Source organism: Suricata suricatta, chromosome 14 (assembly GCF_006229205.1).
Source record: "Suricata suricatta isolate VVHF042 chromosome 14, meerkat_22Aug2017_6uvM2_HiC, whole genome shotgun sequence".
Classification (NCBI taxonomy): Eukaryota; Metazoa; Chordata; class Mammalia; order Carnivora; family Herpestidae; genus Suricata; species Suricata suricatta.
In genome coordinates, this window is record NC_043713.1 from 84,094,339 (window position 1) to 84,119,001 (window position 24,663).

The 24,663-nt window shown below is 55.3% G+C and overlaps 2 protein-coding genes across 3 annotated transcripts in view; one reads left to right on the plus strand and one right to left on the minus strand.

Moving 5' to 3' along the window:
* Positions 1 to 13,012, plus strand: part of DNAH10 (dynein axonemal heavy chain 10) — a 134,837-nt gene extending 121,825 nt beyond the window's left edge. Inside the window, exons 65-80 of the mRNA XM_029921629.1 lie at positions 58 to 287; positions 1,266 to 1,539; positions 2,546 to 2,650; positions 3,008 to 3,162; positions 3,645 to 3,799; positions 4,827 to 5,010; positions 5,528 to 5,728; positions 6,433 to 6,642; positions 6,821 to 6,916; positions 7,557 to 7,728; positions 8,172 to 8,303; positions 8,484 to 8,695; positions 8,787 to 8,954; positions 11,002 to 11,182; positions 12,066 to 12,211; positions 12,687 to 13,012. Of these exons, the coding sequence (XP_029777489.1) occupies positions 58 to 287; positions 1,266 to 1,539; positions 2,546 to 2,650; positions 3,008 to 3,162; positions 3,645 to 3,799; positions 4,827 to 5,010; positions 5,528 to 5,728; positions 6,433 to 6,642; positions 6,821 to 6,916; positions 7,557 to 7,728; positions 8,172 to 8,303; positions 8,484 to 8,695; positions 8,787 to 8,954; positions 11,002 to 11,182; positions 12,066 to 12,211; positions 12,687 to 12,833 (2,768 nt within the window). The 3' untranslated portion in view covers positions 12,834 to 13,012. The remainder of the gene's footprint in view (positions 1 to 57; positions 288 to 1,265; positions 1,540 to 2,545; positions 2,651 to 3,007; positions 3,163 to 3,644; positions 3,800 to 4,826; positions 5,011 to 5,527; positions 5,729 to 6,432; positions 6,643 to 6,820; positions 6,917 to 7,556; positions 7,729 to 8,171; positions 8,304 to 8,483; positions 8,696 to 8,786; positions 8,955 to 11,001; positions 11,183 to 12,065; positions 12,212 to 12,686) is intronic.
* Positions 13,013 to 13,694: 682 nt separating this feature from the next.
* Positions 13,695 to 24,663, minus strand: part of CCDC92 (coiled-coil domain containing 92) — a 24,321-nt gene continuing 13,352 nt past the window's right edge. For both annotated transcript variants that reach the window (XM_029921763.1, XM_029921762.1), the window contains exons 2-4: positions 17,969 to 18,115; positions 17,452 to 17,493; positions 13,695 to 15,072 (exon numbers count right to left, since the gene is read on the minus strand). In XM_029921763.1, coding sequence (XP_029777623.1) covers positions 14,297 to 15,072; positions 17,452 to 17,493; positions 17,969 to 18,098 — 948 coding nt within the window. In that variant the 5' untranslated portion in view covers positions 18,099 to 18,115 and the 3' untranslated portion in view covers positions 13,695 to 14,296. The remainder of the gene's footprint in view (positions 15,073 to 17,451; positions 17,494 to 17,968; positions 18,116 to 24,663) is intronic.

Sequence of the window (24,663 nt, forward strand, 5' to 3'; positions counted from 1 at the left end):
GTGGCAGGCGAGGAGCCGCGGTGCCCAGCAGGGACGGCCTCCCCTTGCTCCCTGCAGTCACGCTGAAGGGGCTGGAGGACCAGCTGCTGAGCGTGCTGGTGGCCTACGAGAGGCGCGAGCTGGAGGAGCAGCGGGAGCACCTCATCCAGGAGACGAGCGAGAACAAGAACCTGCTGAAGGACCTGGAAGACTCCCTCCTTCGGGAACTGGCGACCTCCACGGGCAACATGCTGGACAACGTGGAGCTGGTGCAGACCCTGGAGGAGACCAAGTCCAAGGCCATGGAGGTACAGACTGCGGGGAAGTGCACTGAGCTGGAGGCGGGGCGGGGGGCGGGGTCCCAGATGCACCCTGGGAGTGCAGAGGGAGAGAGGAGAAAGGGAGAAATTCCTCCCCAGGAGCCAAGCTCCCCTCAAGGTTATAAGGTGGGTGTGGCCTCATGCCCCCTCAGGTTCGGGTCCAAAGGGAAGAGTGAGAATCTTTACCTGTCACTATCATGAAGGTTCTCCAGAGTCATTTAAGTCATGTCCCCACCCCAAACCCGTCCCACAGCCTGGGGCTGCTGTGTGTGGACTGGTCGGGCCTGGGTCACACACTCCTCTTCTGGGATTGGGGTGGGCCCCACATTTGGAATGAAAGGGGGACTTTAGAGTCTCTGAGTTCAAGTCAGGGGCTGGGTCTGACTTTGGCTCAGGTCATGATCTCATGGTTCATGAGTTCTAGCCCCACGTCAGGCTCTGCGGGCAGCTCAGAGCCTGGAGCCTGCTTCCGATTCTGTGTTTCCCTCCCTCTCTGCCCCTCCAGCCCTTGTGCATGTGTGCGTTCTTTCTGTCTCAAAAATAAACATTTAAAAACATTTAAAAAAAATGGGGCACAGGTGCGGGGCGCCCGGCCACAGACATCCAGGCGGGTGCTCTGCAAGCCCCTGGGGGCGCTGCTTGGCTTTCCTTGCTGCTCGTTCTCTGTGTCCGGTTCTTCTTCTAGTTTTATTTAATTACTTAGAAAGAGAGACAGAGTGAGTGAGCATGCACATGTGCAGGGGAGGGGCAGAGAGAGAGGGGCATTGTCAGCGCAGAGCCCGATGTGGGGCTCAAACTCACAAACCGAGAGATCATGACCTAAACTGAAATCAGCAGTTGGATACTTAATCGACGGAGCCACCCAGGCACCCCATGCATCCCTTACTTTCTTGCCCATTTCATAAGTCACCCTGGTTGTGGGTGCCAGTCTCCCTGTTTCCATGGTGCCACACACCTTTTCTTTAGGTATCGGAGAAGCTCAAGCTGGCAGAGAAGACGGCCTTGGACATCGACAGGCTGCGGGATGGCTACCGGCCGGCCGCCAGGAGGGGGGCCATCCTGTTCTTCGTGCTGTCCGAGATGGCCCTGGTGAACGCCATGTACCAGTACTCCCTCATCGCCTTCCTGGATGTGTTTGGCTTGTCACTTAAGAAGTCGCTGCCCGATTCCATTCTCATGAAGCGACTAAGGAACATTATGGACACACTGACCTTCAACATCTATAACTATGGTTGCACAGGTGAGCGCCTCTCTGTACCCATCAGGACAAGTGCGCTCTGTCGCATGCCCCTCTGGCGTCCGTGTGTCCAGATCCCTTCTGCTGAGGACGGGAGGCAGGTTGGATCGGAGCCCACCCTCACGACGGCCAGGCGCAGTCCGAGGCCCTGAGGTTAGAGCTTCAGCATGTGACTCTGTGGAGGCAGGGGGGGACACACACACACACACACACACACACACACACACACACACACACTCGGCCCGAGCAGCTGGACATGAAGAAGGTTGAGGGCTGTCGATCCTCCAGGGCTCGCTCAAGTAGCCAACGCTCGCGCACCTAGAAGAGTAGAATTCAAGTCCCAAATGTTGGCTTACACAGGTTTGCCCCCAAGAACCCATTTCTTCTGTGTTTACAAAAAAGAACTTTAATATTTAGCATCCCCCTACCAACAGTAAAGAATCTGTTGATGGAATGTGCTTGCTCCGCAGGCGAGGGTTGGCAAACCGTGACCAGCAGGCCAGATCTGGCCCACTACCTGCTCGTATGAGTAACGTGCTGTTGGACACGGCCGTGCCCGCTGCGTCTATACGGTCTGTGCCCGCTCTCCTGCCGCAGCGGCAGACGAGTCATTATCACACACACCGTCTAGCCTGAAAAGCTGAAAATACTTCCTACCTAGCCTTTTAGGCAAATGACCGGTTTTCCATGGAGACGGTGGCTCTGGACTTCTATCACATGGTCCCCGGTTGCCCTGTGCGGCCCAGGTGGGTGTGGCAGGTGCCACCGTAGACCGCGCCATTGTGTGTGCGCAGGAGCGAGCATCACCAGAGCTGGCCCTTGGGCGCTACATGCCAGCCGAGCCACAGCGTCTACACTGGCACAGCCGTGGACACACAGAGCAGAGAGGGCCAGATGCCGGCAGGCTGCTCCTGCCTCCTTTCGTTTCTCTTACATTCAAGCCTGTTGTGCGTAACGAACTTCTGATCAGCAAATGCGCTTTATCGGCCCCTCTGGTGTCTCCCTCCAGGGCTGTTTGAGAGGCACAAGTTACTCTTCTCTTTCAATATGACGGTCAAGATAGAGCAAGCAGAAGGCAGAGTCCCGCAGGAAGAACTGGATTTCTTCTTAAAAGGTGACGACCGTGTCCCCTTTTTCATTCTTCCCAATTCCCCTGGCCCACGTTGCCCCCGCACGTGTCTGCGTTCATTCACACAAACCACGATAAAAGCAAAAATTCGCCTTGGACCTTGGCTTCCAACAGCCCTGCGTCACTGAATATTCCAGCCTCAGAGATGGTTCTGGTTGGAGCTGGAGCGGCCGCTCTGCCCACAGGCCGCCCTGAGGCTGGGGTCCCGGGCGGAGACGCCGCCAGCCCGAGTACGCCTCCTTCCTCGCCAGTCCCCGAGCGGAGGGGTCAAAGCCCTGAGCTGCTCACTCTTCCCGGCACGCTCCTGCCGGCCGCTCACGTCCCTCCTCCTGCCGCGACCAGGAAACCTCTCCCTGGAGAAGAGCCCCCGGAAGAAGCCCTGTACTTGGCTGCCCGACCAGGGATGGGAAGACATCATGCTTTTATCAGAAATGTTCTCAGACTCCTTCGGGAATCTTCCTGATGATGTCGAGAAACATCCAGCCGTCTGGCAGGAGGTGCGATCACGTGTTTTCTCTCTCCTCCTTCCCTTCCCTACGCGTCAGTCATCTTGTCACTTAAACCGTAGCCTCTTCGTGAGCTAGAAGATCCTCCTCTGAGTGACTCGTTCAGAGTGTAGTCCTCACCCTCCATTGCACTCTGATGGAATTCTCCTTTGTCTAATTCAGCTAGTGTCATGGGAGAACCGTCCGTCCGTCCGTCCATCCACCCATCCATCCAAGAAATAGGCGCCTACCATGGAGCACAGTCCTTGATGGGCACTAAGGACTCAACAGCAAAAGATTCAGTCCCTCCCTTCCTAAAGTTCATAGTTTGGGGACGGGAGGTGGAAACTGACAGAGTGACCAGAAGTGACCTGGAGGTTCATACTTCTAAAGATTTCATTCCTTTACTGTCACTTTGGGGCCCTTCATAGAAAAACGCAGGTCTCTATCGCTTCTGAGTTGACGCCGCTGCGCATGTCTTTTGCTCTCCCCAGTGGTACGACCTGGACTCCCTCGAGCAGTTTCCATTCCCCTTGGGCTACGGTGACAGCATCACCCCTTTCCAGAAGTTGCTTATTCTGCGCTGTTTCCGTGTGGATCGGGTGTACCGGGCGGTGACGGACTATGTGACTCTAACCATGGGAGAGAAGTAAGTGCGTTGTGTTTGCTTGGCCCTTCTGTGGGGTCGTCCCTGGCCCCCGACCCCCCCCCCCGCCAGCCTGAACTCACAGACAGTAGTGATGGGTCAGCTTCCGAGGGAACTGTCACCACCCTGCCATCGAGCCCTATCCCATGGTCACCCTCCTACTGCTCCGTTCAGGAGAAATGCCAGGTGAGCCACATGCGTGGAGTTTCCTAGGAGCCACATTCAAAAAGGAGCAGATGATACCATTTTATTTAACCTAATACATTAAACATGATCATTTTGACATGTGATCAATACAAATATTATCGAAATATTTTACATGAAATTTGTTTGTTTTTGTTATTAAGCCTTCAAAATCCTGTGGGAGTTTAGTCGTAGGGCACCTCTCAGTTTGGAGCAGTCACACCTCAAGTGCCCCACGGCCACGCGGGCCTGCTGGCTTCTGCACGGGCCAGCCCAGCTCTCCAGCCGGAGCCCGACCTGGGGCTGCAACTGAGATGTGCCTTCGCGGCTGGCAGGCGACGGAGATGAGTGAGGGAGGCTGGGTGGGGGCCGGGGCAACCCGCAGAGGTCAAGTCCTGGTCCACAGGGGCAGCTGGCCCTTAGCTGGACTGACCCCAGCTGACAAGGGGGCCCCAGAGGGGCTGGATCCTCTGACTCTTCGAAAGAAGCTAGGAATTCGGATTTCTACACAAAATCTCCCAAGCCTGATGTGTTGATAACTAATTTTCACAAATTTTGAGAAGTGGGCCATTCAGGGCCTGCCTGTGGAGTTGTTGGTGGGAGGCCTCTGGGTTGTGTGCTGAGGGGGCGCCCGCCCGGAAGGCCCCGTGGATGTGCCTGGCCGCGCTAGGGGGGGCGCAGCAGGGCCCACGTCACCCAGGAGGGCCCTCTCCTGTGTGACGTGTGTAAACACGGGACTGTAACCTGGTCGGAGCTATACCAGAAGAAGCCCCAGAAGGTTCTGGAGGCGGCGCGGTGAGCACGCGGGGCCGTCCTCCGCGAGAGTCCCGCTCTGCCCCTTTGCCAGGTACGTGCAGCCCCCGATGATCAGCTTCGACGCCATCTTTGAGCAGAGCACTCCGAACTCGCCCATTGTGTTCATCCTCAGTCCCGGCTCCGACCCTGCCACTGACCTTATGAAGTTAGCCGAGCGCAGTGGTTTTGGAGGAAACCGCCTCAAATTCCTCGCTATGGGTCAAGGTCAAGAAAAGGTACTTAGCTGTTGGAAGGCACGAGCTCTAAGCTTGGGTGAGGGCCCTGGCCTCTGTGAACAGCGGGTCGAGTGAGCTGGGCACGGTTCCTGTCCCCTGAGCGGCAGGCGGGCAGCGGCGTGCCCCGGAGCAGGCATGCTGTCACTGCCCGGCCCTGCTGGCCGCTGTGCTGCTCTGTCGTTTCCAAAGTCCGCTCACACGTAGTCATCCTCTCTTCCGGTCTCAGGACATCCCTGATGCGGATCGGGGCGGCCACTGCCCCCATGGCCCAGCCGCAGAGGCGGTCAGGGTGCTGGTCTTGGAGAACCTAGAGCTCTCTGGGCTGTGGGGGGCCAGCAGGTGACACGTGCTGGGACGGGTTCTTTGAAGGCAGCCTCTGTAGCCCTTGGGTCACTGGTGTCTTTGTGGCTTCTGCTGGAGTGGGCCACCCTGGGGGCTCAGAGCAGGTCCCTGGGAGAGCACGGGCTCAGCGTGGCTCTGAGACACCAACCCCTCCCCTCTCTCTCCATCGGTGCAGCTGGCCCTGCAGCTGCTGGAGACGGCGGTGGCTAGAGGGCAGTGGCTGATGCTGCAGAACTGTCACCTCCTGGTCCGCTGGCTGAAAGATCTGGAGAAGTCCCTGGAGAGGATCACCAAACCCCACCCGGACTTCCGCCTGTGGCTCACCACAGACCCCACCCAGGGCTTCCCCATTGGGATTCTGCAGAAGTCCCTGAAGGTTTGGCTTCAGGACAGACACCCCGTCCCCACATCCCTGTCCCTCGGATCACTAGCATTCTGCTGTGTGTGCACGAGTGTGTGCGTGCAATAGAGCGCATGCTTGGAAGTAAACCTAAAACACCCCCAGGCCTTCGTGGGCACCTTTCCCATTCCATCTTTCCCTCTCTTCAGAGATCAGCACTGTCCCGTATTGGGTGACAGTCTGTGGGTGACAGACTCTCAGGCCTGTCTTTACTACTTCCTTCTGCATGTATCCAAAATAATATCTAGGTTCGTTTTCCTGGACTTCACGTTTATTAAGCTTTCTCTCTCCAACGGTAGGCCCGCCCACAGCCGCACTCCTCTAGTAGTTTCCACGCTGCAGTTAACTTACTCCCCAGACAAGTTTTGTTTGGGGAGATTTTGTCATCTGCCACCTGGGGCAGGTGGGGGAAAGCTTGACGACGTCCATTCTGTGTCGGAAGCTCCCACGGGCTCTTTAGCTTCTCTGGGTCATCTGATGAGCAGGAGGAGTCGGAACAACATCAGGTCCCTTACCCTCTTTGCCCGAGTCCTTAACAGAAGACTTTTGCCGACTGGCGAGCAGGAGAGCTGGCCACGCGGGGACGGAGGGAAAGCCACGATGTCTACGTTCTGCACCCTCTTCAGAGCTGGACTCCTGGGTCTGCGGTTGCCGCTGTGACTTGTCTTCTCTTCTGACAGGTTGTGACGGAGCCGCCCAACGGGCTGAAACTCAACATGAGAGCGACTTACTTCAAGATCTCTCCTGACATGCTGGAGCAGTGTCCGCACCCCACCTTCAAGTCCCTGGTCTACGTGCTGGCGTTCTTCCACGCCGTGGTGCTGGAGAGGAGAAAGTTCGGGAAGATCGGGTGGAACGTGTACTATGACTTCAACGAGTCTGACTTCCAGGTTAGGACACAGAGGCTGCTGCTCCCGAGAAGCGTCCTCCTCATCCGGCTTGTGTCCCCTCCGCCCTTCCTCCGAGTTGAGGACAGCCGTGGTGTTCTGCCCACACTTCAGGAGAGGGTCAGAATGTGAGTGACTCTGTGGACTGGAGCATAACCACGCCTGTCCCTTGTCTTTTCAGGTCTGCATGGAGATTCTGAACACGTACTTAACAAAAGCCTTCCAGCAACACGACCCTAGGATCCCGTGGGGCAGCCTCAAGTACCTGATTGGAGAGGTAGGAGCATCTTGGGGGACCCATGGTGGGCTGCCCCCCAGGGCTGGAGCCGGGCTGTGGCCTGGTGCCCTTATGTGTGACCTCTGAGCCCTCAGGGATGCCCCTCTTGCTTCTGCTGCACATCAGCTGAGGGCCCAGGGTCTCTGTGGAATCCTGCTGGCTCATCGCCCGATTGCCTTTCTCCTAAGTGGGCTCCACCCACATGGAGGTTCTGGATTCATCACCCTGGGGGCCATGTTCTCGGTGGGGGGGCGGGGGCGGCAGTCCCCTGCCTCGCCGTGTCGTCGTAGCCTTTCTCTGGTTGGTGGGTGTGGAGGGCTACCCTGGAGACCATGACTTTAGACAGGCCTTGTGGGGATGCCTCCCTCGTGGCCTGCATGTGCTCACACAGGGACACCACCAATTCCCAAGGCCAAAGTTGGCTTCTTTGTTTTTTGTTGTCTCTTCACTATGATTCGGGGATTTTGCAAATGGCACACTGGCTTCCAGCATTCCACAGAACTGCACAGTGAGCCAAAGGCCTGTGATCAACACTGTTTGAGCTGCTCAGCAGCCCGGCCAGCAAGAGTCCCCCCGGAGGGAGTGTTGGGTCTCAGGTGGGTCCTGGGTGCCCGGCTAGCTCTCGCTCCCTGTCACTCAGGTCATGTATGGGGGACGGGCCATCGACAGCTTCGATCGGCGCATCCTGACCACCTACATGGACGAGTACTTGGGAGACTTCATTTTTGACACTTTCCAGCCATTCCACTTCTTCCGGAATAAGGAGGTGGACTATAAAATCCCCACCGGTGATGTGAAAGAAAAATTTGTTGGTGAGATTTCTCAGGCATCAAAATGTATGTTAAAGGTTTTTTTTTCTAAGGGAGATGGACTGTACACTTCAGGTGTTCTGTTTTCTATGGTTGGCTGGATGGCTCTTCTGGCCCCTCTCCTGGGGGGATCGTTGGCTGGAGAGCATGCTCCATGGCAGTTTTTAGGGGGCCCAGCACTGATGGGAGTTAGTTTGTATTTCCCTGTCCCAGACTGAGGACAACTGCACCACATTCCTCCTGGACGGGCAGAGTGGGTGCCGCGAGGCTCACTGCTCCATCTGCATAGGAAATGAACATAGAGCTGGATTGGTCTTGGCGATATAGAATTTTCATTTGAAAACATGTCACCCGCTAAGCCGTGGAAATTAGTCTGCATATCTGGGGATGCAGAGGCCATGCGCCCTCAGAAATCAAGAGTGGTGTCATCTCTGTCCTGATTATAGAAGCCATTGAGGCCCTCCCACTGGCCAACACACCTGAAGTGTTTGGTCTCCATTCCAATGCTGAGATTGGATATTACACCCATGCGGCTCGTGACATGTGGGCCCACCTGCTGGAGCTGCAGCCTCAGACGGGTAGAGTCGGCTGTGGGGACCGAGCGGGCGCGGCTAGGGCGGACGGGCATTGTTGGCGCAGGGCTGTTGGTTCTCGTGGGTTCTGTATTGCGGATGCTCTTCCAAGAACCAGAAGGCTCGGGATGCCCCAGTCCTGACCCTCCGACGCCTTGCTCTCCCTAAAACGTGTCCTGGTTTTAGGGGAGTCCGGCAGCGGCATCAGCCGAGATGATTACATTGGCCACGTTGCCAAGGACATAGAAAACAAGATGCCCAAGACCTTTGAGTTGGACCAGGTCAGGAAGCACCTCGGGGTGGGAATCTCCCCCACTTCAGTGGTGCTTCTGCAGGAGCTGGAGCGCTTCAACAAGCTCGTCACACGCATGTCCAAGTCTCTGGCCGAACTGCAGAGGGTGAGCACGCGCCCCTTGTGCAGACCTCTGCCTCCGCGCCGTCCCCGGCTCTGCCACAGTCGTGCCTGACCGCTCTCGATCCTGCCAACAGGCCTTGGCTGGAGAAGTTGGGATGAGCAGCGAGTTGGATGACATCGCCAGGTCTCTCTTCCTCGGACAAATCCCTCACATCTGGAGAAAGCTGGCCCCTGACACGTTAAAGTCCCTTGGAAACTGGATGCTCTACTTCCTGCAGCGGTTCAGCCAGTACACGTTGTGGGTAAGTGGGAGACCAGAGTCTGTGCATCTGTTCGAGGCTCAGCCTGGACGCCCCCTCCCCCCCGTGACGACCTGTTGGCAGGTGACTGGGTGCTCTAGAAATGGCCTCTGACTCTGCAAGCGTACCTGTATCCTTCTTTTCCTTTTCTTTTTGTTTTTAAGACTTTGAAGCCTATTACGCACAACCTGATTCGTCCATCTCAGAGTCCGTCTTGGCCATTGTCCATCTAAGTGCATGTAGATCGACCTTATTCTAAGGGGACTCCATTTTTTAAAATACTTTTTTAAATTTTATTTTTATTTATTTTAAAAATAATTACCAAGTTGGTTTCCATATAACACCCAGTGCTCTTCCCCACAGTGCCCTCTCCATGACCGTCTTCCCCTTCCCCTTTTCCCCCCTCCCTCTTCAGCCCTGAGTTTGTTTTCAGTATTCCAGAGTCTCTCATGATTTGCCTCCCTCCCTCCCTCTCCCTAATTCTTCCCCCACCCCTTTCCCCTTCCCATGGTCCCGTTAGGTTTCTCCTGTTAGACCTATGAGTGACAACATATGGTATCTGTCCTTCTCTGCCTGACTTATTTCGCTTAGCACGACTCCCTCTAGATCCACCCACTTTCCTACAAATGGCCAGATTTCACTCTTCCTCACTGCCATGTAGTACTCCATCGTGTATATACACCACATCTTCTTGGTCCACTCATCAGGGGATGGACATTTAGGCTCTTTCCATGATTTGGCTGTTGTTGGCAGTGCTGCTGTGAACATTGGGGTACATGTGCTCCTATGCATCAGCACTTCTGTGTCCCTTGGGTAAATCCCTAGCAGTGCCACTGCTGGGTCACAAGGGAGTTCTACGGATAGTTTTTTGAGGAGCCTCCACACCGTTTTCCAGAGCGGCTGCACCAGTTTACATTCCCACCAACAGTGTAGGAGGGTGCCCGTCTCTCCACACCCTCGCCAGCGTCTACAGTCTCTTGATTTGTTTATTTTAGCCACTCTGACCGGCGTGAGGTGGTATCTCAGTGTGGTTTTGATTTGTATTTTAAGGGGATTCCCTTTCACAGATATTCCATGATTTGGGTGGCTCCCCTTGGGGGGTTTTCCCTATTTTGCTAATACAACATTGTGGCGCCCGCACCTTTGGATGTCCACACGAGTGTATTTCACAGGTGGGTTCCTACAGCAGAAACATTGGGTCCCAGTGTTTGCACTTTAGATTCTTTTTAATTTTTTAAATGTATATTTATTTAGAGCAAGAAAGACAGCATGAGTGGGGGAGGAGCAGAGAGAGAGACACAGAGCCCAATGCAGGGGTCGAACTCAGGAACCGTGAGATCATGACCTGAACTGAAGTCTGACGCTTAACTGCTACCCGGGTGCCCCAATGTGCGTTTTCCATTCTAACAGCTCTCGTCACATCATCTAGAGAAGTGGAAACCACAGCGAGTGAACACGATTATTTCCCCCCCTTTCTACCTGATAGGTAAACGAGAGTGTGTTTAGATGTGCGTTTCTTGAATCATAGTGAGGCTGAGTGTCTCTTACACACGTATAGCTATTTCATGTTTCTTTTTCTGTGAATAGTCTTTTCGTGTCTTGATTTCGTTTTTTATCGAGTTCTCTTTTTAAATTGATCTTTTAGAGCTCTTTGTGTATCCAGGAGATGGGCCTTTGTCTCCTGGTGTTTCCAGTGTTTTCCCAGGCTTCTCAGGGTCCTTTGATTTTGCCCATGGCACCTTTTCCATCAGAAAGTTCTACATTTTTATTTAGTCTGTTCTTTTATGGTCTCTGGGTTTTGCATTCCCAACTCAAGATCATGACAATGTTCACTGGAGAGTTGACCTGGTACTTTTGTGATTTTATTCTTTAATAGCTAAATCTTCGCTCCTTCAGGAATCAGGTCGTTCCCCTTGTTCCCTCCCGACACCGTCTTTTTGCTGGGAGGGCGAACTGTGTCTTTTATCCTGAACTGACCTCCTGGGGAGCTCTGGCCCTGGCGCGTGGTGCCGGCCCCAGTCTCCCGCCCGCGTGCCCCCTCGCCTCGCAGGTTACTGAGGGCGAGCCCAGTGTGATGTGGCTCTCAGGCCTGCACATCCCAGAATCCTACCTCACGGCCCTGGTGCAGGCCACCTGCCGGAGGAACGGCTGGCCGCTGGACCGCTCCACCTTGTTCACGCAAGTCACCAAGTTCCAAGATGCAGATGAAGTGAACGAGCGGGCAGGAGAAGGTACAGTCAGCGCCCTAGGGAGGCCCCCTCCCCCAGCCGCCCCCAATTCAGAGGAACAAGCATGGCGTGGTCCAAAACGGGCCAGGTTGTGTTTGAACATGAGGCCGCTGCAATATTGGCTGTGTGTGCACAGTCTGCGTCTTGACCTCTCTGAGGGTCAATACATGCGTTTTCCCCCAGCTCCCACGCAGGAGAGACCTGAACCACGTCCCCCCTGCTCATTTGTGGGAAGCGGGCACCGGGTCAGGATTAGATGGTTCAAAGTACTGGATCACCAGAGGGCTTCCCTGGAGACCGTGAGGGGCTGGGGGCATGGGAGCCAGAGGGCTGGCTGGACTAGGTTCGACCCATGAAATTACAGTGTTAGTCCCCGGACACTGGTGACTGACGCTGCCGTTTCCCAGGGCACCATAGTCCGAGGACACAAAAGCTCAGAGGTGGGGCTCATGGTGGAGAGTCAGGGATGCTCACAGGTCTCAGAGGAACTCTCCGGGCAAATGACTGTCCTCTCCTGTGCCACGGTGCATGTCTGCCATGTCCCCTTCCCCAGGCCCATTGTCTCCCCACGCCCTCCGGCCCAGAGGGTTTTTGGGGCTGCTGTGGTGCTTCTGTCTTTATAACCTGGGGGCTCAAGCAGTCTCGGTCTGTGTGCCCTGAAGCCAGGCTGCAGGGGACGCAACCCTCCTTTGTCCCCTTCGTCCGGGCCGCAGGGAGGGGAGGCTCATAGTGTCTGTAGTGTCCTGTCTGAACAGGGAAGAAATGAGGGCCACCTCTTTTGGACAAAGGCCTGGGGTGCGTCTGGGGAAGGAGCGCGAGGGAGTTGCCTGTGCGCGCCGGGGCCAGTGGCTCCACACAGACCCCGGGCTCTTCCTGGGATATCCAGGGTGCTTTGTGTCAGGACTGCATCTCGAAGGCGCGGACTGGGATGTAGAAAAAGGATGTCTCCTCAAGAGCAAACCCAAGGTGCTGGTGGTCAACCTGCCGATTCTGAAGATCATCCCCATCGAAGCCCATCGCCTCAAACTGCAGGTGGGAGGCCGATGCCTGTTCCTGGCTCTCCCCACCCCTTCCTCTCCCCCCGGGGGTGCGGGGGGGGGGGCACAAAGGGTGGGAGGGGCCAAACAGTCTTACCTCTGAAGAACCAGGCACTTAGCCTTGTGGGGGTGGGGGAAGCCCCAAGACAGGGCAACAGCGTGGAGCCAGCTCCCAGGAAGACCCACGCCTGCAAACGTGTGTAAGCAGAGGCTCCCCCGGGGGCACGGCTTCCAGCTCAGAGCTGTGGTCCAGATTAGCTTCAGGAAGAACTCCTCCCTTCCCTTGACCTTCTGCAGGCACTGCCTGAATCGGGAAGTACTTAGGTGGTGTGGACAGTGGGTGCCCCCCTGTCCCCCTCCCCGGGCCGAGCAGGAGGTGCAGCGCACCCTCAGCACCTAGACGGAGCTGCCTGCTCCCTGGGCTGAGCGCTGCCGCCCATGGGGGCGCCTCACATGCGTCTCCTTTGCAGAACACCTTCCGGACGCCAGTCTACACCACCTCCATGAGAAGGAATGCCATGGGAGTCGGCCTGGTGTTTGAGGCCGATCTCTTCACCACGAAGCACATCTCTCACTGGGTGCTACAGGGGGTGTGCCTCACCCTGAACTCCGATTAGCCCTTTGGGTGAGGGAACCCGCACCGCGATCGCCGTCTGCCCGTGGGGTCTCGGGAGGCTGCAGCTGGACTGAGCTGAGAGTCCTTTCACTTGAAACCAGCCCTTTTAATCTCTCTCCATATAAATGAAGCTTTTTTTTTTTAAAGTGGTTTAAGGATTCTGTGTATTTGAAAAGTAAATACTGGAAAGCATTTTGAAATGTGTTTTCTTTCCCTTCTCACCTTCTCAGAGGAGACGTGTGTTCAGGCAGAAGTGCCCCACACACCCCTGGCACGCGTGAGAAAGAATTCTAATGGAAAATGTCAAGGGCGTGCTGTTGACAATCCAGGTCTGTCTCAGCAGACGCCTCTCTCTCTGGCAGGAGTGGCCTGCTGGGCATGGGGTCTGGGCTGACAATGCCAGCCTGGAGCGGAGATGGCTAGTCGTCCACTGCCACCCCTCCCCATTCCAGAACTCGCTGGCCTGCTGGGTGGGGGTGGAGGTGAGGACCCCGAGCTCCATGTTTAATTCCTGCATGAGCTCCTACCTGCAGCCTGGCAGGACCTGCGTGGGGTTGGATGGGTGCAGACTCAGAGCAGCCGGAACCAGCCCCTGGGCGTCCCTTCCTTCTGAGCACGCGGGGGCCGGGCCTGCTGGAGGCGCGGAGTCGTGGCCCGGCACGGGCACAAACAGTCCTGGGCAGTGCCCGCTAACAGGGATTCCTCTTTCGGGAAGTAAAGCTGCCCACCCCTGGGGCCCGAGCCCTGGGAAAAGAACACAGAGTAAGAATGCAGTAGTGACTGGGTGGCCTATTTCTCTCCCTCCCCAGACCCCCCAAGGTCCTCCCTCAGGTGGTTTAATAAAAGACACAAAGCAGAAAGGCACGTTTAGAAAATAAAGTTTGTTGGGACCTTGAACATTTTGGGTAAAACTAACAAAATATGCACACACATTCGGAGTGGGATGAGGTGAGGAGTGACGTCATCTTACTGAGTTCCCGTGACAGATACATACAGCCGCTCCGCTACCGGGGCCGCCCTGGGAGACGCTTGTCGGAGGTTATGGGGCTCCAGGGGCGACGTGCGCCCTGGAAACGAGCAGGAGGGTCGAGGCCGGTCGGCACGTGTTGCTCTGACTGCATAATTAGGCGTGTGACTATGTGAGGTCATTAACGTCGTGCAGTGATGCAGCCTGTGGCCTGTGCTTGTCCACGAGCGCACTGGAGTTACACGGAGGGACGAGAAGCCAGCGATTCGGCACACGGGTGTTTGGCCACAGCAGTTGGTAAATAGGTATTCTGCAGCAGGGACACGGTCGTATTCTGGTGTCAGAACGAGGGCAAAAGGAGGAGGAGAATCTGCTGACGTGTCTGAAAAAAACGTTTTGGCATGCATGGGAACTGAGGGGGAAGAGGCGTGGCTGAGTTTTCCTAGTCGAGATCACAGTGCATGACAGCCGGGGAGACGGGCCGCCCGGGGCAGGCCTCACACAGTTCTGTCTGTCCCTGAGTGCTTCCTCACGCCCTTGCCGCCGTTCACCTGGTCCACCGCCAGCGTCTCCACCTCGGGCGGGGCCTGCGGCGGGGCGGCGTGGTGGATGCGGTGGGCCACCCCCACGTGGGCCTTGTGCTGCTTCTCGCGGGCTGGGCTGTGCGGCTCGCTCGCGCCGCGGTCCGAGGCGATGGGGGGGATGACCAGGGGCCTCTCCTTGATGAGGTGGACCTCGGCCGACTCCCTGGCCAGCAGGAACGGGGTGGGGTCGGGCATGGCATCCACCGGCTCCCGCAAGAGGAGTTTCCGGCTCTCGGCCCCGAATCTGTAGACCTCTTCAAATTCCGGGTGCAGCGGGGCCGAGAGGCTCTTTTTCATCCGGCGGCGCGGCGTCTCGGGCAGCCTGTCCTTGGGGGGCGCGGGCTTGTAGCCGGCCAGCACGGGGCTCCCGGACGGGCTGCCGTCCGAGGTCCCGCTGGAGCTCGCCAGCTTCCTCTTGGCGGCGTGCAGCTGCGACGTCAGGTAGGCGATGGTGCCGGCGCGCTGCTCCAGCTCGCTGGACAGCATGTTGAGCTTGTGGCTCTTCAGCTTCAGCTCTTCCAGGTACTTCTTCTCCCGCTCCTTGATGGTGTTCTCCAGCACCAGGATCATGGCGTTCTTCTGCTCCAGCTCCTGCAGCAGCTCGCTGTTCTCGGCCTCCTTGAGCTTCAGCTGCGCCTCCAGCTCTTCGCATCGTCTCTTTAGCTCACTGCTTCTGGAAGATCCATCTCCTAGGAGGGAGCCGAGGGACAGGATTAAGACCCCCTCCCTCCCGGAGCAGAGGCAGGAGGCCTGCACAGGCTGGCCTCACCGCCCGGGGCGGGCGTACGTTGCTCCCACACTCCACCCCCCTCTGTGCCCTCCTCCCACCAACGTGGGGGGCACATGCCCCGTGAGCTCCTTTGTGCTCCTTGCACGGAAGCATGCCTCCCAAGTTCAAAAATGCCCCAGTTACAGTGGGCAACCTCTGGGCTCCGGACCTCGGCAAATAGAAGTAAACTGAGCAGATCCAGCTGTCTGCTCGGGTGGCATTTACTCAACACCCGCTCCGCTCGCAGCCCCGTCGTGAAAGACCAATGCAGACCCTCTCCATATCCAAGCACAGAACTCTGAAGCTGCAGGGGGGAGGCTGCCCCTTCCTGCCACATGGGTCCCCTCTCTCATCTTGTCTCAGAGGGCAGGGCTCCCGTGCCTGTGCTCGCCTCCGCCGCTGCCTGCCCCCTGCTGCCCATGACCAGCTGCTCAGGGACTCCCCGGCCGGTGCAGGACGGGAGCCGGCCTCTGTGGGTCCCTCTCCCGTGAGGACGCGGGCCGAGTGCAGACCCCGATCCAGGGCTGCGGACTGAGGTTGGCAGGCCCTGACCTATCGGGAGCTCCTTCGAGTGCCTGCCCCTGCCTCCCTGTGACCCCAGGGAGCAGCACCTCCGGATCTGTCACCTTCCACTCTTCATAGGAAGCTCTGCGTGCACATCCCCTCCGCCCGCACATCCTTCTCCGCAGAGGCTGCACGTGCACTGAGCAGAGGTCACTGGCACTCAGTTACCACAGCACTTTGTTTTTTTAGGATTTTTAAAAAATTTTAAGTTCTACACCCAACATGGGGCTTGAACTCAACCCCAGGTCATCACCTGCTCTACCTACTGAGCCAGCCAAGTGCCCCTAACACTTAGCAGACTCTCAGGTCCCTCTCTCTGACCCTTGGAATCAGAACTTCCAGGGCCTCACCCCATGGGCCTAGACTGAGCAAGTTCTGCATCTGCTGAAGCAGTGATTTCCAGGTCCGGGGAGGGGAGAGGCCCCGACCAGGACCAGCTGAGAGCTGTCCCTCTGCCTCCACAGGAGACACCCCTGGGCCAACCGTCACCCTGAGTCCCTGCTGCTGACGAGGGCAGGTGGGTGGCTTGGGGACCTAGGCCTGAGGACCCTGAGGTACTGTCTAGGGCCCAGGGGAGAAGGGACTGGGCATATGAGCTCCATCCTCCTGGAAGCAGAGAGGGTTTGGGGCAAGAACCATGCTTCTTCAGATTAGTCCAGCCAGGAGGAGAGGACCCTGATTTCTGTGACATGGACGGCAGGGGTGCAGGAATCCTGTTCTCCTGAATCCCCAGAGTCCTAGGTCCTGGTCCAGGCCTTCAGGGGATGAGGCGCCCAGCATCCTGCCTCTGCAGTGAGGTCTGAAGGGTGCGCTCTGGTCCCCAGGCCCCTCCTCTGCCACACAGACAAAAGGCCGTCTTGGTCCCTGAGCGGATACTTAGGAGACTGCAACCTGAGTGCTGTGCTTTGGTGAGGCACCAAGATCCACGGAAAGGTCTGTAACTGTTACAAGGGCTTGGACGTGCTCATGAATAAGAACTGCCACTGTGAAGCCTATTTAGAAAAAGGCACCTTGGGGTGCCTGGGTGCCTCAATCTGGAGGGTCCGACTGTTGATTTCAGCTCAGGGGTTGAGCCCCACTCTGCACTGAGCATGGAGAGTCTCTCTCTCCTGTCCCTCTCCTACACTCATGTTCTTTCTTTCTTAAAAAAAAAAAAAAGTGTCTTGACGCGTGTGGAATCTGCATAAATCCCCATTCTGTTCTGGGGAGCAGGCTATTTGCCATTGGCCACAGAGGCCCCTGTTCTATCTCCTCTGCCCCCGTTGCCAGCAGGAGGCCCTCTCTGGGGTCCTGGATGATTCTGGCTGAGGGGAAGCGTTTCTGGGACTGTAGTCTACAGAAAGACCCTCACGACCCTCTGGGAACCAGCTAGTAACTTGGTGGCCCGTTCACATAGTGTTTAGGGAGCACCCGCTCTGTGCCGGGGCCTGTATCAGGCTCAAGGGACAGAAGGGATGGGACCGTGCTCCTCCCTCTGTCTCTCTTTATAGTATGTTTCTTGGTGATAGAAGGAACACACATTCACAAGAAAAGCAGTGACCTTCCAAATATCGAAAGAAAAGAAAAGAAAACTGTTCCTGCACTGACAGCCTCTCCTACACTTCCTTCCCATCTTAGAAAGCTCTGGTCACACGTGCGGCTCTTCTCCGTGTGCAGGCAGTGAAAACGAACGGCACCGACATGTGCCACAACAGGAAGTAATACGGTCATTAGCTTTTGGGGAGGAGGTCCTTACCTGTCTGGTCCGAACTTTTGAGTGTCAGCTCATATGTTAAATCTAAAAAGGAAAGCATATACATTAACTTTGGACGGTTACAGTGGGTTTGGAAGCCTTCCTCAGCTCTGAAAATGTAAAGCCTACTTTGCGATCAGCCCGTGCATCCTGCCCAGAGCGGGGTCGGCAGCGTTAGGGGCACGTGTACCAATGGCAGAAACCACCAGCGGCCACTGTCCTTAGCGCTCAGAGACCTGCCTTCCCTAAAACGCACGCCGGCAGCCACAAGGAGCGAGCAGCTTGCTCTGTATGTTGTGCTTTGGCGATCGGTTCCAAGACGTGTCGCCAATTGGACCCACTGTGTTTTGATCTAAGTCCTCAGCGTGCTGAGCGATGGCTTTGCAGCCTTACGCCTGGTCGACTAGGCTACGAGGACGAGCCCCAGCGACGGCGGGCCTGCCCTGGAGCGCGCCCCCCCGCCCCGCACGGCTTCTGAGCCGGCCACCATGTGAGCCCTGGAGCAGGGGCGGGCCCGGACCTGTGCAGCGCTGCTGCAGGCGCCGGATCTCGGCGTGCAGCCCCTTGAGGGTGCTGGCGTGCTCCCGCTGCAGGAAAAGGAGGTTCTTCTGGGCGCTGTGCAGCTGGTTCTCCAGGTTTGTGGCCGCCATGCTGACATCCAGGTGACCTGCGGGAGACACAGACGTTGGAGGCTGTCCCAGATGAGGGTCATGGGCAGTAGGCTGGAAGAGGACGCTGCCTGCTGACCGTCCTTCTTGGCATAGGGGCCAGCGGGCAGCGTGAGGCCCAGCTCTAGAAGGGAGCGTCAGACCCCGGCTCTGAGATTCCAAATCCTGGCCTTTCTACACGCCACCTGTACCTCCACAGACTGTGACCAGAACTGCCAGATTGTCAAAGATCTCCCTGATGAGCGAGGCACCCACAGCTGCCTCACAGGAAACCGGGCACCTGGGTACTGGGGAGAACATTTCCTCAAAATGGCACCAAGCGCTGGCCAAACCGAGGAATAGGAGGAAGAGGTGGTGAGAGTTCCAGCGGAAGACTCTGGATTTCACAGAACTGAGAGGAACCGTGGGTCTTTCTTTGGGAAAAGGGCCATGCGGCAACTGTGGGGATCTGGAGTCTGTCCCCAAACCCTGCCTCCCTGCCCGTGGTGGCGTCAGTCCTCAATCGTCAGCTGCTCACACGGGGCCTCCGATTCTCTGACTTCGCTGTAACTGGATAAATGTGAAGTCAATCGGTTTTTCTGGAAAAGCTACCAAAGAAATTCAAGATGCCTCACACAGCACTGAAAAATGCAAAGGACCAAAGGTGGGTAATTTACTTATAAATTATTTTTGTAAACACAGAGCCTCAGAGCGCAGTTTCCTCATCTGCTTTGCCAAAGTCCCTCCCAGAGGAGATGCCACGTCTCAGATGGCTTCCAGTATGTGGATGGGCGGCTCTGGAGAAGACCACATGCCCAGGGACTGTCGCCACACTGGGTGACATCAATCGCTGACTTGTAAGGCCAGTGATGTATTTACACTCTCATGACTGGAACTCAAGACCCGTGTCTTCCCCACGTGGAAAAGCTTCCTGCCATCTCCCCCGGCCACCGGCTTTGCTCCAGAGGCAAGTTACGGAAACTGTGTGAGAGGGGAGCCCGAGAAAGGGAAGGTCAAGGAGGAAGGGTGAAGGGAGTCGGGTACAGAGGAACAAGAGGACACTCCGGTCAGGGCAGGGGCGCAGTGCAGCGCCCGGCCTCAGGGTCAGCTGTGGACGTGGAGATGCTGGTGGCGACTGGGAATAGCAGTGCCCATATTTCTGGGGCTTGCCAATGAAGACAAAGAGCAACTTCAAGTTGGCCCAGAACCTGTGGGCCTAGCGTGATAACAGTGTTAACTGTGCTCGGGGCACAGTCCTACCCCCTCACACCTGCTAGGCAATTGGAGTCTGTCCAGCGTGCTGGGAGCCTGCAGCAGGGGACCCCACGTGCCACTCTGTCGAGGAAGGGTGGCACCAGGGGAGTCTTCAGGCTGGGCAGCCTTTGATTCCAGGGGCTTCCTGCTCAGATGCTAACTTTACAGGCATGTCTTGCTCTAAAAATGGGAAACACTAAAATTTCAAACTGATTTTGTCCAGCATCGAGATGTGCCCATTCACATTCTAACTGCTCAGTGAATCAGTGGCTTTGAACTATATGAGGTCTGTAATTCACTAGTTCACCGTGGCAAGACCGTGCCCTTGAAGCTCCCATTGCCACGGCGGACAGTCTCCGGAGGAAGACACACCAGGTGAACAGGAAGGTATGAGTATGTGACGTGCTCAGCTGGCAAGGGGGTGTGGCTGCCCTGTCTGGGTCCTGACAGCAGGGGTGAGGGGAAAAGGGTCATCGACTCTGTGGCACTTCACTTGACGGGTGCCCTCCCCTTTGCTGGATACACACCAGCACTGCAGGCCTGAGGAAGTGAGTCACCTCTCCAAATGGTGTCCAAGCTACTAAATTATTTTCTATCAGCTCAAAAGGATAACAACATCACTGACTTCCTGAGAACAAAGAGTCGCTGTAGTTTAATAAAGAGTGATGCTTTAAATTTCTTATCCTTAGCTCTTGTGACATGTAACCATGACCGTGACCTAATCCTTCCAGTAAATGGATAAGAATGAAGATACAAAGACCTCCCGGTTAGGCCAAGGAGACACAGCTGAGAGACGTGGCTAATCTGGAGGAAGAAAAACAGGTGGTCCTGCGAGGTGTAATTTGGAATCTCTAAGACGCTCGGGGGTCGGAGACCCGGAGGAACATCCGTGACTCCCGCCGGAAGGGTCGGCGTGACAGATGAAGGTGAAACCGCAGGGCGCCTGCTGCGCATGAGTAATGCATCCTGCCTGAGTAAGGGAATTCGCCCCAGCTGATGATACGCCGGCCAGTAACGGAGGGCGGCGTTCACAGGGCACGGCTTGCACAACACTGCACTGTGTGTGTCAGAAGGCCATATGCTAGGAAGTGTGCGCCTTTATACTGCAGCTTTTTGTCTTGAGACAAAAATCCCATTTTGTTCATTTTGTTTCTAAGCGTCGCTGGGAGAGGTCAGCGATTTCAGTTATCAGGGCAGCCTGGGTGCTGGCCCTCCTCTCCTCTCAGAGATGCCGGCCTCAGCAGCAGATGATGGGGTGCCAGGGGACTGGCACTCGGGGGTCCAGCCACAGCGGAGGCCGAGGGCAAGGCCCATACCCGTGGTGTGCACAGCTCTCCCAGAGGCACTCCAGAAGCGGTGCGAACGGACACCGAAGGCAGACGGTCTGAACAGGCTGCCTTGACCACGAGCTGGAGGTTAAGCCACATATGCATTTTTTTCCACGTTAAAGTCATTAGGTAGTAAATGTCTTAATATGCTATTCACTCTGGAAGCCTGGAAAATTAATGCTTGACAAAGGCTTGCTCTTCCATATTCCACAGAGGTGGGTTTTGGAGACCTGGCCAAGACCGCCTCCCACAGCAGGGAGGGATGCGAACACCGTAACATGCTTTTAATGAAGGTCCTTGGAGAGACTTGGGCCCCGGCCTCACCGAGGCTGCTCTGTGGCAGCAGGAGGACAAATGGCCTGTCAGTAGCTCGTGTCCAATTCTCATCCTAATTCAGAAGTAATGTTCCTTCTTCTCTTCCAGGGCACTAACGTTTAAATGACACAATAGTTTTCTTTACGGGCCATCGCGGGTTGTACAAGCACAGAGTGCTCCCCCATCACGTAACCTCGTGGGCTCTCACAATGCCCCGAGGACGGATAGGAATACCCCACCGGCGAGGGAAAACGTAAGTCAGGAGACACTGCACCCCAGCCTCGCGGCCTCTCTGGGCCCTCGGGCTCTGGGGTCAGAGTCCGGAAGGCTGGGCAGGCCTCAACTCCACGCACACGTGGAACGCCCACAGCACATCCGATGCTCTGGCACGGAGGGGACAGGCGCCGGGCTGTGCCGTGGCCTTTCTGCGTAGGGCGCGTGTGCCATGCCGGGCCACGCGGCCTGCACACCACTGCTCCCCAGGGCAGGACCCACAGGCTGACTCCCCCGCAGGGGGCGCTGCTGCCCATCCAGTACGGCAGAAAGACTCAGCAGGGACGTTTCCCAGGATGCTGGCTGAGGGCAGGGCACTCTGGGCCTGGGCAGGGCCTTTATGAAGCAGCTAAGCTGGCCTGAGGAGAAAGAGTAAGGTACCCACTGAATCACATGTGTGTCCTGGTCCTTGGAGTCCAGGCAGGTGCTCACTCTGAGAGCCAGGGCCACCCTCCCTCTCTGCCTCTGGGCTGACTCAGCAATGATGCCGGGGGTGGTCAAAGAGCCGTGCCTCTGCTGTTGGTGGTGGGGGACGACCAAAGCCCCCTTTTAAACATATCCATTTTCCGTAACGTCCCTCCTAAGTGCACACCCAGATCCTGCCCGCATCTGCATCTACAAAGAGAGCTTGACCACGTTGCACCCTTGCCGTGCTCTCCTTGGATCCAGCCCTCCCCCCTTTCCAGAGGCCCTGACGGCTTGGCCCCCCCTTCCCCAAGGTCGCCTCACTCCAGTCCCCTTGGGGCTCCATCAGCACTGCAGTCCTCTCCCGCGCCCCACCTGCCACACCCCTCCCCCGACACAGGGCCTTTGCACGCCTGGTTCCCTCCGTCTGGAACACTCCTGGCGAACCACCTCCCATCCCCTCCTAACAAACTTGCACTCCTCCTTCACGTCTGAGCTCCCGCATCACAGCCGGGCTTCGGATGATTTTACACTGCTTCCTAACGCTGCCGAGAGGAGATCTCGACAAGGACTACACTGCATCAATCAAAAAGCACCGGGGCGGCACGGATTTGAACATGACCTCATCCCATAATTTCTTGACATGCCAGAGCAGCATTTTAAAGTGTCCTGTACCACATTTCTTAGACTAAAAGCAATGGAGTATCTCTAATTGGAAAGGGTCCCACCATTGAAAAATGGGAAATTTCTTTGTTCCTGGCAATCGCAGACTTATCTTTCCACAAAGCCTGTGGAAATAGGGTAATAATTTTAGAATCTGAAAAAATAGCACACTAGCACTCACGTGGTAGCTGTGAATTAGTTATAAGAAGCTATTTTAAATTCTAGTCATGAATAAATTATAACCCATTCACGTTGAGTTCTGTCATGCCGCGAGCGAGAAGGGCTCCAGTCCGTCCTGACGCCGTCTCTGCGTGCCCTCGGCACCGCCTGTCTGCGGCCTGGGACTCGACAGGACCCGCCCGGCCCCAGGGCTCTGCGACAAGCACCTACGTGGCCTGCTCCTGGGGACTTCGTGTGCCCCTCCTGTGTGTCCTACAGCACAGGCGCTGCCATGCACAAAGTGGAGGTGGGCAGGGGCACCGGCAGCAAGGGCAGACATCAAATGTGAGAGAAGAGGAGATGATTTCTAACAGGGAGGTGGTTTTCCAAGTAGATTCATGGACTCAAAATGCTGATGGTGGAAGAAACCTTCAAAATCAGCTAGTTATTCCAACTCCTCCTTATTTCAAGATTAAGAAACTGAGGCCCAAAGATTTGCTTAACACAGTGGGATAAACAATAACAGAGTGGACAAGCTCCTGAGGCATCAGTGTTCAGGGTTGAATCTGAACCGCATATTGGCACCTGCATCACCAAAACATCTAACTCACAGGGTTGTCTTAAGAGCAAAATGCCATCACTTACAGTGTCTGGGTACAGGAAGTGCCCAGAAGATGTTAGCTTTATTTATTTTATGTAAATACTGGCTGACAGTTACAGAAACATACCCCCAAACTGTTTACTGAGTCCTACCTGTGGGATATTTCCAGAACATTCCCTAAGCATGGAAATGAGCTAGCAAAGAAATTCTAGTTACTTCCAGAGAGAGAAACCTAAAAGCAAACAAACATTTTCTGCCAGCCTTTACCTTCCATACGCACTGGAGAGCAGCATTCAGGGCAACGAATAAAGAGTGAGGCGGAGCCAGGCGCCCTGAGGGACAGCAAAGCCTACTTCTGACTTTGAAACAATCTAAAGTGCTCTAGGAAAAGCTAAAAAAAGGTCCAAGGCTAATTAGGTCATCAGCTCTCAATCCGAAATACCTGCTTTTAGGAAAGGAAACATGCAGTTTCTGAAAACGAACACTGACATTACTCTGAATTCATGACAGTCCTGGATTAAAAAAAAAAAAAGTTTTAAGTTGTAGGACCTGACTATTTCTACTTGTGCATGTATTTAAGAAACTCACCGAGTAAGTTATTAGAGAATCCCCAAGAATTAGGGCACAGAGAAAAAGGACATCGTTTCAAGGGCACGTAAGCATTCAACAACCACTCCAGAAACATTCTGGGAAAGAGAATGAACACCATTACACACTGGAAGCAAAAAAATGTTGAAAGCAAAAGGTGCCATTATTTAAGTGACAGAAAATCGTAACATTCTTAAAGAACTGTGTGTGTGTGTGTGTGTGTGTGTGTGCGCGCGCGCGTGTGTTTAATAAAACAGGTGTGGTTAGGCGCTAAGCACAGGAGTCAGAATCTTGGGTTCCAATTCTGGCTTGGCCACAGCACCCTCTCTGTGCTGTTCCCTCCTATAATTGGAGGAGAACAGCAGCACCTGCAGGACACAGAGACTGGGAGGCGAGCGCGAGACCGCTCAGACAGAACACTGAGCACGAGGCCTCCGAGGCTGTGGGAAAGCGGTAACGGAACTAGATTTTTGGACTCATCCAAATGTGAAAACTGGGGGTGGAGGTGTTTTGTTTGGTCCTGTCTCTAGCTGGGTAGGTAGCACACCTTTTTAAAATCAGTGTATCTCTAAAGAGGAAAACTCCAGTAGAAACAAACAAAAAAGCATCTTTTTTCCGAAGATACCCATCTCACAAAGTAATCTGAAAGTCTGCTGATAAGAGGTTAGTAAGGTGCATGTAAACTATGTGATTATCAAAAATGATAATTTAGATAATACTTATTGACAACGAAATAACCTAAGTTAGGTCAAAAAAGTATATTAAGAAATATATGTATATTTTTGCATATATAAGTAAAGACAAAATTCACAAGAGATATACAATAAAATGCTAAAAGCATTTATCTCTAGATAGTGGATTGTGGATTATTTTTAAAAATCATACTTCCTAAAGCTTCTTTAATGATGAACATATATTGGTTTGTTGTCAGAAAAAAATCATAAAGCGATCTCTGACTACCCGCTAGCAACGCTGTATCATG